General features: G+C 38.7%; 1 protein-coding gene across 1 annotated transcript in view; it reads left to right on the top strand.

Annotated features, from left to right (window-relative positions):
* The window catches only part of LOC308495729 (ankyrin repeat domain-containing protein 26-like), a gene marked incomplete at its 3' end in the record, with an annotated part of 46,709 nt that overhangs the window by 7,928 nt on the left and 18,475 nt on the right, over positions 1–20,306 (top strand). Inside the window, exons 4-7 of the mRNA XM_081080714.1 lie at positions 145–1,074; positions 2,413–2,562; positions 6,081–6,151; positions 6,491–6,584. Coding sequence (XP_080936840.1) covers positions 145–1,074; positions 2,413–2,562; positions 6,081–6,151; positions 6,491–6,584 — 1,245 coding nt within the window. The remainder of the gene's footprint in view (positions 1–144; positions 1,075–2,412; positions 2,563–6,080; positions 6,152–6,490; positions 6,585–20,306) is intronic.

Below are 20,306 nucleotides of genomic sequence, written 5' to 3'. Positions count from 1 at the left end.
TCAACTTTGTATTTTCCCAGTGGGATATCCACTTACTGCCACCTTTTCATTATATAAACATTTAGGTTCTTCTTTAATTTCAGAGGATATCATGATATGTCATTTCATTGAGTGCTAGCTACAAGTCTCCTTTGTTTTACTTAGGATTCTGAGAGTTACGAAAGAGCAAAAGACCTGTTGCATGAAAATCACGTGTTGCAGGATGAAATCGCCATACTAAGACTACAAAGGGACACACTCATAACTCAGAAGCAGGAAATGGAAAAAAAATACTTTGAGGACACTGCAAATGTAAAAGAAAAGAAGGACCGTCTTCAAAAGACAGTAAAACAGAATGACAAAACGCTAACAAAAAGAGTATTTGAATATAACAGACAGCTTAATGTCCCAACAGCTGAGAATACAATGCTGAACTCTCAACTGGAGAATGAAAGACAAAGCAAAGAAAGATTGAAAACAGAAGCGGAATCCGACCATCATCATGAGTTTAGTAAGCAATTAAGACACCTACAAAATCCTTTCCAGGGATTAAGAGATAAATGCTTGCATTTCGTGGACAACATCGGGTTTGCTGTGTGTAACCTAAAAGAAAACAGTGAGATTCATTCTCAGCAACTTCCTAAAGCTGGAAGTAAATCCAATAGCTTAGACACTGAGCTCCCTCACGCAAGATACGATGTCAGAGAAAGGACATTGGTTGCTGAACCTGTACTGAAAGACCTAAACCAAACTCAGTGTCAAGAGGAGGAAATTGAACACATGAATCAAAGGGAACAAGGAAAAATGAACCCGTATATTGGAAAGCTGGAATCCCTAAAGGAGGAAGGATCTGACCTACAGAGTGGAAACATGCTTCTTCGAAGGCAACTGGATGATGCGTTCCACAAAAGTGACAATAATGAAAACTCAGGAATGAATATTGAAGAGCAGCTTCAGGGGCTTAGAAAAGTGCGTCAAGCTGAATGTGAAAAACAAGATCCAGTGGTGAAAGAGAGCCATAAGGAGTTAGTCAGCAAATTGAATCACTTGAAAGGAAGAATGTGCCAGTATGAAAACGATATATCAGAAAGAGAGGTAAGTATCCAGAAAGATAGTTTTCAGATTTCCTGAAAGAAAATTCAGTGTTCAAATATTTGATGATGGCTAAATGTTGAATCTAGCAGAATATTAAAAATATATAGATTACAAATGTATTTGCTCTAACAGCTTAAAAGCGTCCATTGTATCCAGCAAACAAAACTTAGACCTGTGAGGAGCTTTACTTTGAGTAAAGGCATTGTGTTGACTATGAAATTTTAAGGTATAAATTGTTATTAGATACATATTGATATGAATGATTTAGTCTTATACTGCTACAATAATAATTTTCATCTTTCTGTTACCACACTGTAATACCATTATGAAGCAGATAAATGGAAATGCTCCTATGCAAACAGAGTTTTTAGAGATAAAGGTTCAATTAAGTGGATTACCTAGAGAGTTAATTCTAGATTTCCCACATGAACTGAAGTGTAGATGCTGTCCCTTTCCCTCAGTAGTTTCTTCCACATTTTAGTTGGTATAATTTTGTTTTTATTCATGTCAATTTGATATAAATTGGAACTATTTCAGTCTCAAATAATGTATTCTTAGGACCTGTGACCTCTTTAAAGGCAGCTAATTTTTCATTAAATCATAATTTGGGACAAATGTGAGGAGTTTTATCAAAACTCTACTTGATTTAATCTTCCCACTGCTATCTATAATTGTCCTTGAATATTTTTACAAATTCATTTTTCTCATCGCAAGGCCCATTTACTATCATTTGGACATAAGTTTGTCCATTTCAAAGAGAATTTAGCAGTCTCTGATTTATTAATTTGGCACTGGGTCTCCATTTTCAGACGAGTGAGGGGAGGCAGGATTCATGTGTAGCAGGGAGAGAGGTCCAGGCCATGAAGACCACTGGAATGAGTTCGCTTTTCTTCTAAGATACAGGAATCTGTTGGAAGGTTGTGAGCAGTGGACTGCATATGTGAGGACCTGTGAAGTCAATTTAAGCCTGTGATAAAAAAAGGGGAAAACATTCCACAATGTATACTTGACGACCGCTAGTCCCACCGACATACCAATTTCCCCTTGAGATGTCAGTAGATTGTTAAACTCTGCGGCTTCATCAGGGGAAGTGGAGAGTGGGGCTGAATCTGTTGTTCAAGTAACCTACGTAATAGTGAGTGGGCAGCAGGATAACACCTTCTGTGTCTTACCCAGATTCAGTAGACAGAATTGTGTCCAAAAGAAGAAAAGAAGGTGAACTGATGCATGGGGTGATCTTTTTCGAGTTACATATTATATTAATATGTTAGAGTTAGCAAATTTTAACATAATTTAATAGGTGTGTTTATGAGATCACTAACAGAATCATCTTCCTAGGTGCTTGGGAGACGATTTCAACAAGAGCTACCTGACTCCACAAAAAAACTGTCTATGTCAGAGGCTTCACTGGAGGATAGATCACGTTACCGTATGAATTCAGAAGCTGAGACACAGGATTTCAAGACATTAGAGCAAATCAGACATCAGGTATGTGTGAAATGTAACCTGTCAACAGTTCATCTATAGTTGATTAATATAAAGTGTTTTAAGATCCTGATTTTCAAGGGCAGCTTTCTTTTGTGTTTTCGGTGTAATTAATTTATTATAATTTTATTGTCTTTATAATGCACTTCTTAAACTCTGGCTTCTATCCTGCTATTTGCAACGTATGTTTTTTCTTATATCTATACCCTTGGTAACGTTGAGAAATAGGCAGCATTCCTCATAGAAATCGAGAGACTTTCTTCCTACTAAACAATATTTTGTAGTGATATCTCCATTACCAGGATGAAGCAGCCATTTAAAATCAGAAGATAATGCTTACTAGAACGATTCAGAAATTTGTCTTATTTCTTATCATCACTTTTGTAAATGGTTACAGCATTGGTATATATTTCATGGACTTCAAACTAACTTGTACAGAAAGTTCATTATACAAACCAGTTGAAGTAGGCATTTCCTTCATTTTGTTTTCATTTTTGAAATATTGTAAAAGTGTAGAAATATGTTGATCATTATAGTATGCACACCCACAATAGAGAATTAAGAAAATAATCCAGATTCACTATATTTGTGTTTTTTTAATCTTCATTGGGATGCAATCCCCATATCATATTTCACCATTTAAAATATACAATTCAATATCTCTTGTTACATTCAGAGAGATGTGGAACTATCACCACAATTATAGAACATTTCCATTACCCCCAAAAGAAACCCCACATCCCTTAGCTGTCACCCTATCTTCCTGTCTCTCCCAGCCTCAGGCAACCACCAATCTACTTTCTGTCTCTGTAGATTTGCCTACTTTGGATATTTCATGTAAATGGAATCACACGATGTGAGGTCCCTTGTGACTCGCTTCTTTCACGTAACATCACGTTTCCAGGGTTCCACCCTGTTGTAGCACACATCAGTTGTGAGCTATTTCTTCCTATTGCCCAATGTTGCTTCACCTTGTGGACAAAATACTTACCCATTCATCAGCTGATGGAACTTTGTGTTGTTTCCACTTTTTGGCTGTTAATAATTCTGCTATGAACATGAGTTTACAAGTTATGGTGGGAGCCAGTGTTTTGATTTCCCTGCCCCCCGGATTTCTGGCTCCCAATCTGGCCTCTCCATGAAGCTTTCTCTCACTGTTTGAACTCTCATTGAACTCGTGTTCCTCAGCACTTGTCAGATAGTCTGTGCAGAGCAATCAAGCCCTAAATTTGACATAGTTTCAATTTTTCATGAGAGAGAATTCTGTCTTTCTAAGTATAACTTTGTCTAAGGGGAAATAGTATTTGATATGATGGCACCTATCCTTGCATAAATTGAAAATGTTTTCTTCAACAGTTGTTAGGATAAAATTAAATATTTTATACCAAACCAATACTTCCCCTTGGAGACATTGATATAATTAAACTTTTATTCTGAAAGTATTTCTCACAATTATATATAAAACTGAAAGCACGAATCTAATAGAAAATTGTTCAGTGAAATGCTCATGTTCCCCCTCTCCATAAAAATAAAAAACTAAAATAAAAGGGAGCCAGCCCTTCCTGTCTACAGCCAGCCAGGGTGTACAGGTGGATAGCACATTCTAACTACAGCTCTGAGGACAGCTTTTCTGATCTGCCAGAGCGTGCTGCTTCCATCTGCTCCTCTGAGTTCTGACACATCCCCACAGAACCAGTTGCTGGGAAGGAATTGATTTGGAAAGTTGGCTTTAGCACTAGAGTCCGTTATTTCCATATCAGTGGCTTTACCCTGCCTCTCACGGTCATATAAATTGTATGCTCAATCCAGGAGGTGGTATTTGCATTGTAGTCCATACTCATTATGGACTACACTGAGTGTACATAGGAACGTATACATTATTACAAGCAGAGAAAATGTACTATTGGCTCTTGGAATTGGTAAAAGGATTTTAGTACTGGGGTTATATTCTGGGCTTAATGCTCCCCATTTGCTGACATTGCCGATAGTTTGATGAATGATTTCAGTGTAACTGGTGTACTCTTACACTGGTTCCACTTCCATTGGCATCCCATCTGTGTAAAATATCAAATTTTATTAGAACCTAAAATACAGCAACAATAATGCTAACTGCAAACCCTTTGATTTTACTGTGTGCCATGTCCTTTTCTATTACATATGTTCCCTAATTTAATCTTCCCAATATCTCAGTGAGGTAGATGCCACTATTGTCTCATTTTATACATGAAGAAACTGAGACCCCCAAAATTTAAGTATTTTGCTGTCGGTGCCTGCTGACGAGACAACAGTCCCTGAAGTGGGGAGTGAGGATTGAGAGAAAAGAAGAGAGACAAAGATGGGATCTGGAGGGCAGGCAATTCTAAGTAGACTGATGCAGTTCTAAGTAGAATGCCTCAGTTCTAAGTAGAATGCCTCAGCCCAAGTTTATTTTTGCAGCTTATATACTCTGGGCATCAAAAAGTAACAGAACTGTCTGCAATCTAGTAGTTACAATGTTTGCATGAACAAGGGCTTGTTTTTTGGCCAGCTCCACACTTCCTGACCTTGTCTAGTTCTGTGTTCTCAAAGTAGCAAGTTTTGCCTTGCTGGGAGCACAAACCACTCAAGGAAGTCAAAGGTTCAACATTTCACAAAACAACACCTGCTAGCACTTCAGCACGGTTTCCCACATTTTGCTCAAGGTTACCCAGCTAATAACTGATGGACTTGGGATAAAAACCCAGGCATTTTGGCTCTTATTTAGTTACTGCCCCTCAAACTATTCCATGACTATCTGACTGCCCCCAAGAGTAGCCTGTTAACTTTCATAATCACTGGACTAGCCTGGTAATTCACGTATGTGAATATTTAAAATTAGAGTTGATGGGATGCTTGGAATACAGTATGTTTGATTTCTTGGGTCATTTGTACCACAAGGTATGATAATTAAGTGTGAGAACTCATTCAAGCAAAAGTGCTCCATACCTCGTTGCTGAATATCACTGCGGTCACAACGGTCCCTTTGGGAAACTCTGCACCAATGCCACCGCCTAGTTCACAGTTCAAAGCACATTGGAACTCTTTTTCTAGAATGGCCATCATTGCTGTCATCATATTACCCTTGATGTCCTGAATGTCATCAAATAGTCTTCCTTTCCATATTTTCTTTATCTTTGGATAATGACATATTTAGTCACTGGGGACCAGATCAGGTGAGTAGGGAGGGTGTTGCAATACAGTTATTTGTTTACAGGCTAAAAACTCCCTCAGACACAGTGCCCTGTGAGCTGGTGCATTGTCGTGATGCAAGAGCAATGAGTCGTTGGCTAAAAGTTCAGGTCATCTTAACTTTTTCACACAATCTTTTAAGCAATTCCAAAGAGTAAACTTGGTTAACTGTGTGTCCAGTTGGTAGAAATTCATAATGAACAGTCCCTCACATATATATAAAAAAAGGGGAGCAACATCATTGCAACAAGTTTGCGAACTTAATTGTCAGATGTCATAGATCATCAGTAAACATAACTTTTTCTTTATTTTAGCTGCAAGAAGCAGGAGCTCGACATCCAGAGGATGCACGATGCACTGAGAAGATGCAAGATCACGTGCAAAAGTATAAGTTAAAGCAGCACAGAAAATAACTTGAGTATTTATAAAGCAGATGTGTAGTGTAGTATGACTATTAGATCAGTTATAACAATAAACACATGAGTGTGAAGCTGGGTCAAAATGTCAGCTTTGAGCTACCTTGAAAAGAATAATTTGTGTACATTATCTCTAATTTTGCATATTATGCAAAATTCACAACTAGAAAAATAGCACAATTGCCAAATCATGCGCTTTTCAAATTGTAAGATTTTATGTAGTTGCACCTTAGATATTTGTTCAGTGATTATGTGGTATGCTTTAAAGTCAAGGTGTGAGAATAATTATGTCAAAATATTCACTTTAGGCTTGCAGCTGAAAATACTGACCTAAGACTGACAAATAAAAAGCTAGTGGGCATAATCGAACAGCTTCTCAGGCACCTGTCAGGTACAAGTTTGGTAAGTGAATCTCTTCATTTCTGTCATACTGCAAAGGAATTTCTATGTCTGTCATAGTAGCATATAAGGATATTTTAGACAATAAGAACAGTCTCATTAATAAAAGTACTGTATTCATGTTGATACTACTTGCTGGGAGTAACGTAATTCCTCTCCACAGAGAAAGAAATCTCAGTTCATAAAATTAATGATTTTTGTAGTAAGATTTTTATAGAAAAAGATTGTGATAGTCTAAAGGCAACATTTGATATACACCATGTTTCATTTATCCTTTCGTGTGTACAACATTTGGGTTTTTCCAACTGTTGGCTGTTGCTATTTATGCTGCCACAAACATCGGAGTACAAATATCTGTTTGAGTCCAGGCATTTGAGTAATGATTTGATCCAGAATTCTAAATTTCCCTTGAAATCTAAACCCTTTAGTGAGATTTGGAGAATGAATTACTTTTAATGTTCTAATTTGTTTTCTTCATCATTAACGAATACTGGGTCATTAGGCAAATGTTTCCTGAAAAGAATATACTTTTCTCTTTGTTGGATTTTGAAAAAGAAAAGAGATGCCAGTGTAAAAGTAGAAATGAATGCCCAATCAAGTCCTTACATAGTAACATAGTGCTTCTAGCTTTGCAAGTTTAGAAACTAATCTTTTTCCATTCACTTGAGTTAATCATACGCTTTTAAAAATTTAACAGTTCGATGTCAGAAAAGATTGATGTGTCATCCAGGATGACAATTTCCTGATGGACAGTGAAAACCGTGTCACTATCTTTCCTAAGCAGAACAACATTCCCCTGCCATCCTTCTGTCCTCTGTAGGAGAGGCTCCCTAGGATTTCCCATCACAAGATCGCATTGTGACCCCTGAGGTGGACCAATGACATAGATGTATCTTCCAGCTGGTGTCTTTCAGTCACAGTAGCCAGGGCTAAGCAATTTCATTAGACAGTCATGCCCATCAAGGGAAACAGAAGATTGTTCTGATGGTCCTTCTTGTGGCCAAAGAAACTTTGAAAAAAAATTTTTGTCTAGACTTCTTGTCAATTAAGTCACATTATGTTGCTAACATACTTTTCATATGAGTGACATGATAATGTGTTGATAAGGAGTCTTACATGAATTTGAGTTCCATGAGTTGTCACATCACAGCTTTATAGAGAAATCTATTATATTAAGGTATCAAAAATTGAAAAATTGGGGATTTGTGGTCAAGATAGCAGAGTAGGTAAATGCCATGCTTGCCTCCTCTCACGACCACATCAAAATTACAACTAAACTACAGAACTATCATCACTGAGCATCACCTGAAGTCAAGCTCAACCAAAGTCGTCCTACCTCTAGGGACATACAGAAGAAGTCACGTCGAGACTGGTAGGAGGAGCAGAAAAACAGAACGAGCTGATGCCAGACACTTGTGCGACTGTCAGAAGTCTAGAGGGATATCTTGCTTGTCGAGGTCCACTAGGGGTGTGAGAGGTCCCAGCTCCACACCAGGCATCCTAGCCCAGGATTCCAATGCTAGAGAGAGATGTCCCCATAGCTTCTGGCTGTGGAAACCACTGGTCATTCTGGTTGGGTGAGATAAAAGGATGGCTAGAGTCCCAGTTGATTCTTTTATAGGGCTTGGAATGGGCTTACTAACTGACAGATTCATTTGCCCTGAACTCTAACACTGGGCAGTAGTTCAGGGATATAAGGGGGGGAACTAAGTTTTTTGCCTTTAGGGTGATGGCTGGAGGGGAGCTTCTTCCCACACAGAGGTGCTTGTAGAATCCATTGTTTCTGTACTGATCCATCACCCGTCGCAGTGTGAGACATAGACGGCCTCCATCAGTTGAGTCTACATCAACCTGGCTAACACTGTCCCTGAGAACAGTGATTCCCTGAGAACCTGCCCCACCTAACTTGAGAGCCAACCCAAGCTTCTTCCAGTGACTTTTCCAAAAAAAAAACATCCTGTCTTGGCTCATGCTGCAGACTTGCCTAAAATCTCTCAAAGGTTCACAAAACCTAAATAAGCGTTACGTGGCCTCAGCTGTCTTTTACTTCTTGCTGTGTAGACCCAAGATGGCACTAATGGAAGCTGGCTATGGTTCATAACTGGAACTCTTGAGGCACCTCCAAAGCCGGTGCAGGTGGCAGCCATCTGCATCCTGCTTTGTGGTCAAGCTAGGTGGCCCTCGCAGGACATAGGCTGCGGCTGAACTAGGCCTGTGGCCGGGCCACTTCTAGGAGTCCCTAGGGCTGACATACCTGGTGGCCATCTTTGGACAGAGCAGGAGCATCACCGCTCTGGTGCCTCCCAGAAAGACACAACCAAAGTGTACACAGGGCAGACACCAGTGCCCTGCTAAAGCAAATCCTGCTCTGTAGGGGCAGCCCCTGCAAAACAGCTCCTCCACTGTAGTCATGGTCAGTCCTCACAACCACACAGTCTGACGATCAATGCCTCCCATTGACATACAAAGAGCAACAGAGGCTGCACTACAACAGGAGAGCACAGAGAACTCACACAAGGGGCAGAGCTGCAGCGCCTGGCTCTGGGTACCAAGGAGGCTGTGCCACACGGCCCCACAGGACACCTACTATATAAGGCCACTCAGATAGGCCTGGGAGACACAGCAGTCCTACCTCATACACAGAAACATTCAGAAGGAGGGAGCCAACATGGGGAGTCAAAGAAACATGCCAAATAAAAGAACAGAAGAAACCGCCAGAAAAATACTGAGCAAGATAGAGACAAGCAATCTATCAGATGCAGAGTTCAAAACACTGGTTATTAGGATGCTCAGGGACCTCAAGAAGAACTTCCACTAAGACATAGGAAACATAAAAATGAAGATAGAAAACATAAAAATGAACCAGTCATAAGTAAAGAATAAAATAACTGAAAAAGCGAATGTCTTAGAGGGAATGAAAACTGACTAGATGAAGCAGAGAATCGAATGAGTGATTTAGAAGATACGGTAGCAGAGAATACCCAGTCAGAACAGCAAAAAGAATCCAAAATATGAGGACAGTTTAAGGGACCTCTGAGAATGTCAAGCATACCAACATTATCATATGGGGTACTACGAGAAGAAGAAATGAAGGAATTCGAAATGTACTTGATAATGACTGAGAACTTCCCTAACTTGGTAAAGGAAATGGACATATAAGCCCAGAATTTCAAAGAAGATGAGCCCAAACAGGCCCATACCAAGAATACGTCATAATTAAAATGCCAAAGTTTATAGGCAAATAAAGACTTTAAAACAGCAAGAAAAAAGCAGTTAGTAACCTGTAAAGGAGCACCCATAAGACTAGCAGGTGATTTCTCAAGAGCAACTTTGTAGGCCAGAAGGGATTGGCACAAAATATTCAAAGTGATGAAAGACATGCCTACAACTAAGATTTCTTTACCCAGCAAAGCTATAATTTAGTATCATAGGACAGATCAAGAGCTTTCAGGAGGAAAAAAAAAAAAACTGAAGGAGTTCATCAGTACCAAACCAGTATTACAAGGAATATTAGAGGGACTTCTTTAAAAGGAACAAAAAAGGAAGAACAAAAATATCAATCATAAAATAGCAGTAACTACATATCTATGCACAATTACTTTATGTGTAAATAGATTAAATTCTCCAATCAAAACACAGGGTGGCTGAAAGGATAAGAAAATAAGATCCTTACATATGCTCCCTACAACAGACTTGCTTCAGATCAAAAGACACAGAGACTGAAAATAAAGGGATATTTCATGAAAACAAAATAAAATTTAAAAAGCTGTGGGAGCAATACTTATATCACACAATATAGACTTTTAAACAAAGGCTATCACAAGAGTTGAAGAATGACCCAGATATCCCACTTCAGAGTATTTATCCAAAGAAACCGAAAAATGCCAATTCGAGGCGACGTGTACATCAATATGTTCACTGCAGGATTCTTTACAATGGCCAAGATGTGCATGCAGCCTATCAATGGATGAATGGATAAAGAAGAGATGATACATGTATGCAATGGAATATTGCTTGGCCACAGAAGGAAATGGGCTCTGGCCATCTGTGGCGGTGTGGATGGACCTGGAGAGTACAGTGCTGAGTGGAGTGTGTCAGACCGAGAAAGATGCACTGTGATTGTGCTTCTAAGTGGGATTTAAGAACAGAACAAACAAACAGAAAAATGTTCATACATACAAAGAACATTTTGTTGGTTGCCAGCTGGAAGGGGGTTTGTGAAGTGGGTTAAAAGGGGAGAGATTAAAAAGTACAAATTGGTTGTTACAAAGTAGTCATGGGGATCCAGGGTATAGTATAAGGCATGTATTAATGATATTGCAATAACAACACATGGCATCAGATGAGTACTAGATAATTTAGGGTGATAGATGGGAGAGGAGTTAGGAGCAGGGCGGAAAAGGTGAAGGGGTTAAAAAGTACAAATTGGTAGTTACTAAATAGTCATGGGGATGTAATGTAAAGCATAGGGAATATAGTTAATACTATGACAATAACTATGTATAGTGCCAGGTGGGTACTGGATGAGTCAGGGGAATCACTTTGTTAAATTACTTAAATTCTAACCACTATGCTGTACACCTAAAATTAATATAAAATAATATTGAATGTCAAAAAATAGAAAAATTTGTAAGCACACCCACAACTGATTAAGCTTATACCAAAATAATGAGGGACGATAGGTTCCTAGGGGAAGTAATTAGGATCTCGACAGAATTATCAGCCACCATAAGGTCTACCCTGTAAATCAAAAGTTTAATTATGACAGGTTTCAACGAATTCGATCAATAGCCCCCAAGGTGAGAGAGTACCTGGGTTAAGATATTTGATTCACACAATGTGAGAGGAAGCATCTGGACTGGGAAGAAAGGATAGCTCCAACTGACTTAAGCTGTCAAACAAGATGGTGGAGTGTACTTGCAAAAGGAATTTCAGAACACTTCCATAGGTCAGGTCAGGTCCCAAGGAATAGGAAGTTATTCAATAGAGCAAACAAAAATGGAAAGGCGAATAGTAGATAATGTGAACCTTATGAAAAAACTTATGCATTCTGAGAGAAAAATAGGACAAAGTATGCTGGTCAACATCCTAAGGGTGAGGAGCTGCCAAGATCTGAAAATAACGCTATGTTCGTAGTAACAGTGATAAGAATCCCCATGAAATGTACCAGATGAGCTGATCCACAGCAAGTCATGGTTTATGAGTGTGTGGTTGAGGGACACTGTCTATGAGGAGCTCGAGGGGAAAAAGGAAAGTACAGATGACCTCAGTAAAGGGGTCAAGGCTGCCACTGTAGATGAGGGAATGTGGTTTGAAGCACTAGGATTTAAGGACCTGAGAGCATTTAAAAAGAGGAATAGAAAAGGGTCAAGGCCTGCCCACCAGGACTGCTGTTTAGAGATGAGTGGGGCTGAGAAGACTATAGAAAGGGTGTGGGCATCCTTATCAGTTGCTGCTGAGAAGTAAAGCAGGACAAGGACTAAAGAGATGACCCTGAAAAATGTTTTCGCGCAATTATAAGGACAGAAAGTCAGGCTCTCATGTAAAAGAAGAGAATAAGTGGCGAAAATATGGACCTGGGGATGAGACCACATATTAAAGAGGGTTAGAGTCTAAGAAGAAAAACAGGATGACAGAAAAAGTTACAGGAATCAAGAAAAAGTTATGTTTTTACATAATATAGAGAAGATAAACTTTAAAGAGAAAAATATTTACTAGAAAAGGAGAAATTGAAACCTATGGAAGAACGCTTACAGAGAATGAGAGTCTTCATCTGATGCTCATGTCAGATTATCACAATCTAAGGGGGACTGCACAGGAAGTTTTCAAAGATTATCATACGAAAATGTGATTCCATAAACCCTGTAAAATCTTGAAATGTTGATGAAAATGTCTCTGGGAGCATTTCTTGAAACTAAAATGTAAAGAGAACCACTATTTAAATCTATTCTTTAACACTTAGTATTTTTACATGTAAAAGCCTCTGTTTTTAAGAAAGTTTGGCAATTTAAATTCCAGGAAACCAATGATGACACTGCAAAATCCATTTCAGCTGCTTTAAGAAATGTCATTGTTTTTGAACTCTGTCCTTATTGGTATCAGGTCTACAACTACATTTTATACACCTGTGTACACATATTACTCATGAGCTCATGAGGAATCATATTTTAAAGAAAGAAGAGTGAGTCTCTAGATTTTTAAAATTAACTTTCTTTAAAAATGTTTTTCAAAGTCTGAGGATGAAAAGGAACAATTAAAGTACTATGAGAAGTTAGAATCTCTGCAATATAATATGAATCAACAAAAGAAGAAAAATGATGAATTAGAGACAGAGGTTACCAGGTAAGGTTTTAATATTTCAGATCATGTCAACCATTAATTACTATTTCATTATAATTCTCACTTTATGAAAACCTAAGTACAAATGTATTTCATACCTGTAATTTTCATAATTAAAAAAGCTATCCTACTTACAAATTTACATCAGAAACTCAGCATAGTCAAACTTGTGTGAATGCCAAAATATTATACCTACTTTTGAATGATTCCTAAAACTATAATGACCGTGTCTTTTGCATATACTGTCAACTGCACTCTTCCTGGTCTCCCTTGAATCTTTATTTCTGCAGGATGTCTGTGCTCTCTTTGGTAATCTTTCCTTCTTTTCGTAGTGTTCTTGCCTTCAGCATTCTAACAGTTTAATGTCTAAAAACCTATCTGTGGTATTGTTTAACAACATCAGAATTGTTATTGATTTGGCTTCTATGTTCTTTCTACTTTTTTGTCAGTTATAAAATATGTCATACATACCAAACCATATGTATAACTTAAAAAAGAATGAGATGAGTAATCATCTCACTCAAATAATAATGGAATCTTTCCCAACGTCTGGGAAGCCCGCACGTGGCTTGCTTTCTGTTTACTTGCTGCTTACTGAATGAAGTTCTTTCTCTGATTCTCCTCAGTGTTTTTTCTCCCATGTCACTGTCTTTCTCTGCATTGTTTTGTATTCTCATTTTGTTAACTTTGTGCTAGCAAAGATCTCTTCGTAAGACAGACTCGAAGAGACTGTGACACATTATCTCTCCAATTTCCTTTCTTCTAAAGCCCTGCCCCTTTCCTTTCCCCTCCACTCAGACTTCAGATTTTTCTTTCCGGTTTCTCTTTCTATTTTGAATGATCTCTTGTTGGTACGTACTTTCTTTTCTTCTGGTAGACTGTGGTCAGTAGGCACCGAATGGTATTTTGGCGTGTTTTCAAAACATCCACATATATTATACTTTTCTTCTTCACCTTGGATACTAATCTCTGGTTTATAGCTGATATTTAATATGTTTGATACTAACAATCTTAAGTGGATATTAATAATACTTTAATTATAAGAACCTTACATTGTTACAATGTGAAGTCTGTATCATATGTATCACAATTGTTTTATGTTACTTACCTAAGATTATAATTTAATTAGTATGCTTTCAAACTCTTATACTGGAACAAATAGGAGAGGATCATAATTTATAGATTTGTTTATTTTGTATGATAGACATATCATCTCTTTAAATAATTCCTAAACATTTACTCTTAAAGAATTTGACTTACTCGTTTTCTACAATTCTGCAGACTGAAGACCCTCTTTCAGAATACAAGGATGCTACATGACAGTCAAAATGGAGAGGTTAGTTTCCTTGGAGATTTAGAACCCAATCAATCTGAAATGGATATTCAGATGGCTAGGTTAAAACAGAAGGTACTTTGTAATCCGTTTGGGACCCAGAAATCACTTAATTTGGGGAAATAGAAACCACTCAATGCTTTGAGCAGTACAATACTGATTTCTCTCTTAATTTTACAGACTCAAGCAGTGAAAAAGATAGCTTATTTTCTATATCATTTTTCTATAAAAGGGCATACTGTTACCTCTCCTATGTCTCAACCCTGGCTAGTGATCTAAAGCCAAGAAGGACACCGTTGCATGACCCCAAAGCACTGGCTCCAATCTTCATTGAGATATAATGAACATAGCATGCAGTTCCATCATTTAAAGTGTGCAGTGCAGTGGCTTTTAGTGTATTAAAAGCTTTATGCAGTCATCATCACAATCAGTTTTACAACATTTTCATCACCCTGGAAAGTATCTGTGTACTGTTAGCCTTCACCGTGTGCCAGTCTGCCCTTCCCACTCTTCCTAGCCCTAAGGAACCACTAGTGAACTCTCTGCTCCATATTGTGGTTTTGATGTAGTTTTTTCTGATGAATAATGATGCTGAGCAATCTTTTCCCATGCTTATTATCCATTTGTATAACTTTTTTGAAAAACTGTTGTTTCAATTCCTTTGCCCTTTTAAAATTGCACTGTCTCTTTCTTGTTGAATTGTAAGAGTTCTTTATATATCCTGGATACAAATCGCTTATCAGATATAGGATTTTCAAATATTTCTCCCTTTCATTAGCTTGCTTATTTAGTCTTTCAATGGTATCCTTTAAAGCACAGAAGCATTTTATTTTAATGGAGTCCAGTTAATCTATTTTTTTAAACACTCAATTACGAACTCTTTCATGAAGACGTATACCTATGCTTTCTTCTAAGCTTTTATAATTTTAGCTTTTACATTTTGAGATACTTTTTATATCTGGTATGATGTAGAGCTCTAATTTTTTCTTTTGCATGTGGATACCCAGTTGATCCAGTATCATTTGCTCAAAAGACTATTCACATCCAATTGGATTTTTTAGCACCCTTGTCAAAAATCACTCGGCTCTACATATGAGGTTAATTTCCGGATCCTTAATTTTGATTCATTGATCTATAGATCTGTCCTTACGCCATTACCAAATCAAATGTTATGAGAACGCTTCCCCAGTCATCTTGCATATTACCAGATGCCTTATGGAATAATAAAATGTCAATGTAGGGGAATATCTTTAATTCCACTTCTGTGGAGATGTTTTGCTTCTGGATGGAGACTGTGGCCCGCAGACCTTGGTGATCTTATGACATGATGGGATATTAGGCTTACAAAGTCGACTCATTCCTTTTGTTTTCTTCATTCAAAACATTAATCTTTAACCCAGTGCTTCCCTTTCCCTCCCATTTCCATCAAATGTCGGTAATTAGATCTGATACTTGGTGGACAACTTTCTTCATTTTGTCTATCTCCTAATCCATAGCCTCTTCCATAGATTTCACTGTCTAGGAAAGAGAAGATGAAACCTGGACCATCTGCTTTCCTCTTTAGAAATCTCTCTAATCCATCATCTTGCAATTGAAAAGTAGATTCTGTTTGACCCGGTTCTTTTCTGAAACACTGGTGCCAATCTTGTTCTTGGCATAGATCCTACATTCTCAGAAACACATTGAGATGCATAGTTGTACCTTTAGCTTCATATATAATTAATGGAATAAATATTTCATCCCATCCAAAGAAAACATTTCAAAAGTACAGCTGTTAAAATTCAGGAAGTAATTAATCAATCAGAAACAAATAATAGATTCGTGATGTGAATTGTAAAATGTCAAAGCCTTTTTATGTGATACGGAGAAGCATTTCAGTATAAGATTCAGAAGACATGGTCTTCCCTTTTCATACAAACAAGCTTGAAGTATGGTAAAGGAGAGATTGTATTTAAATAGTGCCAGAGGACACTATGATTGTTTTACTACTGAGATTAAAAATTATTCCATAATGCTCTCTATTTTCTCACCGAGGAAAAGGAAGTGAAGATTGAGTACTAGATTGATGAATAAATATTGAAAGCTGCCTATCTCTTTTAGAATTTTAGGGAATGGAAATCAGGAAAAAGGTTTGATTTTGGTTATTAACTGGCTATTTCTAGTTTTACAACTATCATACTAGAAATCATATGTCTCCTTGCCAGTCTTCCTTATCCTGTACGTTGAGGGAAGCTTCTAAAGATGCCTACCTGCCTAGCTGTCATTGAAGGGAACCCTTGAGAAACTTCTTATGCCTTTTTTGTATTCACTGCTTCTTCTCTTTAGCATTGTGTGTCATTAATAAGTCAATCTCCACATTACTTAGATTACACCATAAAGGAGACTAAAGGCATACCTCGGAGATATTGCAGATTTGGTTCCAACCACAGCAATACACTAGTAACCCAATAAAGTGAATCACAAGAATTGTGCATATAAATTTATTTTACACTAGTCTGTAGTCTATCAAGTGTGTGGTAACATTATGTCTAAATAAACAGTGTACATACCTTAATTAAAAAGTACTTCATTGCTAAACTGCCAAACATAATCCAACTTGGTCGGAAAAGTGGTATTCATACACTTGCTAAATGCATGATTGTCCAAAGCTTTCAATTTGTAAAACATAGTTGCAAAACAGAATACAGCAAAGTGCAATAAAAGAAGATAACTGTAATTAATAACTTATAAGTTACGTTTACTATTATCTCTTTTTTTAATCCAGAAGGTGTGGCTATTTTTTCCTTAACTCTCCAATGGAGTGGTTGAAATAAACAACAGTTATTTGACTCACAGATCCATACTTAAGAAGAGTGTGGCCAAGGCCATCTGTCTCCGTTCCCCTCAGCTTCAATTGGGGCAGCTCGATGGCTGGAGGCTGCAATCATTTGAAAGTTTGTACAGCAATGTGTCCGGTAGTTGGTGCCTACTGTTGGTCGGCTCTCTAGCTGGAGGAGACAGCAGGAACAACTACACCTGAACACCCGGCTCGCATTGTGGCCCGAGCCTCCCCACAACACGGGGCTGGATTCCAAGGTTCAGATCCTCAGAGACATAACCAACAGGAGCTGTGTTGCCCTTTGTGAAGGAGTCTTGGAATTCACACGAAATGTCTTTCAACATATTCTGTTCATTAGGAGCAAGTCACTAATGTTGACCCATACTCCAGTGGTTTTATGCAATGAATATTTCAAAATTTACGGACACATTTAAAAACCACCTTGATCTGTCCACTGGCCACAATTCTTTATATTCCCCCCACATGGAAAATACACTCATCCCTACGCAATACTCGCCACAAGTCTCAATTTAATGGCATCAGGCTCAGGTTCGAATCTAAGATTTTACCATCTTAGTCTGGTGCAAATGGGGGTGAAGGGCCTGGGTTTTGGTTTCTAGGATAAAGCTCCTTGAGGACAATTCCTTTCAATATGAAAACATGAGAAAGGAAGAGACAAGTTATCTACCACCCACACACCCAACATTCTGCTCGACTGCTGAAGTTTCCCCTGCAGAAATAGAAAGTGGAAGGCACGTTAGTCCATAGCAATTCTGAAATACAGCCTGATGTGTGCTGTCCGTTCTTTGATTAGGACTTAGTCCTAATCATGCCAATGCTCTCCATGGCCCTTTGCTGTCCCCTGTGAGCTCTTTGTTCTGTCCTTTTCATAAGAAATGACCTGTGCTTGCAGCTCTTCCCTCAGAGTCATTCCTCCACCCAAATGTCTAAGACCCACAAGCCTCCTCTTATTTTTCACTCTCTTGGTTTTTATTAGTCCAAGGTAACAAGGTGGTTTTTTGCTACTTGATTATCCTAAAAACTTGGAGTTGCGTGAGAGTTTATTGGGGTTCGTGCCATTAGAAAAGCCACCGTCATAAATTGTTTTGAGATAAGCTCTTGGGCTTCCTGTAGCTGTTGTAGGACCATGCCTATAAAATTATTTTCCTTTTAAGAGCCTTCCAGGATTTAAGGCCCCACCTTAACTCTTTCGAAGTCTTGAGGAAGGCTTTACAGTCTTGTCCTCATCCGTAGATCATGTCTTCCTGGGAGCACAGCGAATTTGATCTTCACTCAGAAGCCATTTCTTCATTTTAGCATGATTTGACAACAGGGCATGTGGGAGAGGCTGTAATTGGGAAACACATTTGAACACAATAAGTCCTGGTTCCTTTACAGTTCACAGTCTTTTGTTAGCTCATGTATCTCATGGATGTTACTTGGTTACTTCACAGCAAAAGTCCCCTTTTATCCGGATTTCAGACTCATTTTCTTCACTAGCTGAGAAGTCTTTGTGGCCAGCCTCTTTAGGGGCCCGCAAGCCCCCAATAACCGTCTCTTGGAGGCTCTTGTGGGTGTCGTTCTCATTCTTCTCCACATCCTTTCGGGTTCCACCTACCTCCTGGTGGAAAGGCACTCCTACAGGTTTTAGATTGCTTTTCTTTGTGGCCTCACACCATTTTGAATATCAGTATCAATGCCAGTTGTTCATTGCTGCTCAAGAAACCAACTCAAAAGCTAGTGGCTCAAAACAGCATCTGTTTTGTTCACCAGTAATGCAGTTGAGTGAAGCTCAGTGAGACTAGCTCATTTCTGTTCCACTTGGCATCAGCTGCGTTGCCATGAAGCTGCGAATGAGAATCATCTAAAGGCTGTTACACACACGTGTAGCAGTTGAAGCGGGGTTTTGGCCGGGATGCCCACTGGGGCCGTCTCAGCGCGAACATCTGTAGGAGGCCTCACTGTGTGTCCTGGGCTTCTTCATCTGCACAACATGGTGGCTGGGTTCTCAGGGCGAGCTTCCCTGAGATACAGATGGAAGCTGTATCACATTTTCTGCCGCAGGCATAGCATTCTCACAGCAGTTCTGCCCTATTCCATGCACTAGAATCCAGTTACTTCCTAAGGCCAGCACATATTAAAAGGGAGGGAATTTCATGGAGAAATGTCAAGAATTTGTAGCCATGTTTTAAAAACACTACATCCATCCACTCACCTCATCTTACCAAATAAGCATTGTATCTAAGGAAAGTAGTTCTACGCAACTCAGTATCACTGAAATTCCAGCAGATTTGTTGTTGTTATTATTGCTGTTTAGGATGTTCTTGTATACTGTGGAAAGAGGATTACAAGATAGCATTATCGAATTAAGACACTTTTTTGTTGTTGAAAAAAATGTAGCGATCATCTCACTAAACATTCACAGTGTGAGATGTGATTTCTCCTTAACCTTGGGAATCATTTCTTCTTGAAAGCAATTCAAATTACCATGAAACATTTGTAGCTGACGGAGGCCTAACTAACTCAAGATGAGTTACTCGTAACTCCCTACAACTTCGTAAGAAATTACGGAGAGTTAAAATGGGGAACAGGTGAGAGACTATCAACTCAAAGGTGACTTACAGTCATTTTATAGAAGAAAAACGTGAACCAATCATTCAGGAAATCGTAGAAAATCAAGTACAGATGTTGTGTGGCAAAGTCGATGACAATAAAGGATACATTTTTGAGTCTCCTGGTGCTTTTCTCTTTGTTCTTCATTCTGAGTAATGCAAGTTTCCACATAATAAGGATCTACTACAGTACGGATGACATTTTATGGCAACTGAGTTTATTTCACAAGTTGATACTGGTTTGGGGTTAGACTATTCTCAGTCAACTTCCTTCGTAACCAAATCATACTATCTTACTCATTCAGAATGAGGCTCTCAAAGCAAAACTGGAAACTGCATCTTCAGAATGTCTCCATCTGTGGGGTGGCCAGTTGGCTCCATGGTTAGAGCATCGTGCTGGTTACAATCCTCGGTAACGAAGGTCGCTGGTTCGATTCCCACATGGACCAGTTAGCTACACCCTCCACAACTAGGTTGAAAACAATGGCTGGAGCTTGGAGCTGAGCCCCCAGTGGGCGGCCGGCCAGTTGGTTCAGTGGTTAGAGCGCAGTGCTCATAACACCAAGGTTGCCGGTTCGATTCCCGCATGGGTCAGTGAGCTGTACCCTCCATAACTAGTAGAT

Source organism: Rhinolophus hipposideros, assembly GCF_964194185.1.
Source record: "Rhinolophus hipposideros genome assembly, contig: HAP1_SCAFFOLD_219, whole genome shotgun sequence".
Classification (NCBI taxonomy): domain Eukaryota; kingdom Metazoa; phylum Chordata; class Mammalia; order Chiroptera; family Rhinolophidae; genus Rhinolophus; species Rhinolophus hipposideros.
Note: the sequence above shows the minus strand (reverse complement) of the source record. Positions and strands in the feature narration are given on the sequence as shown.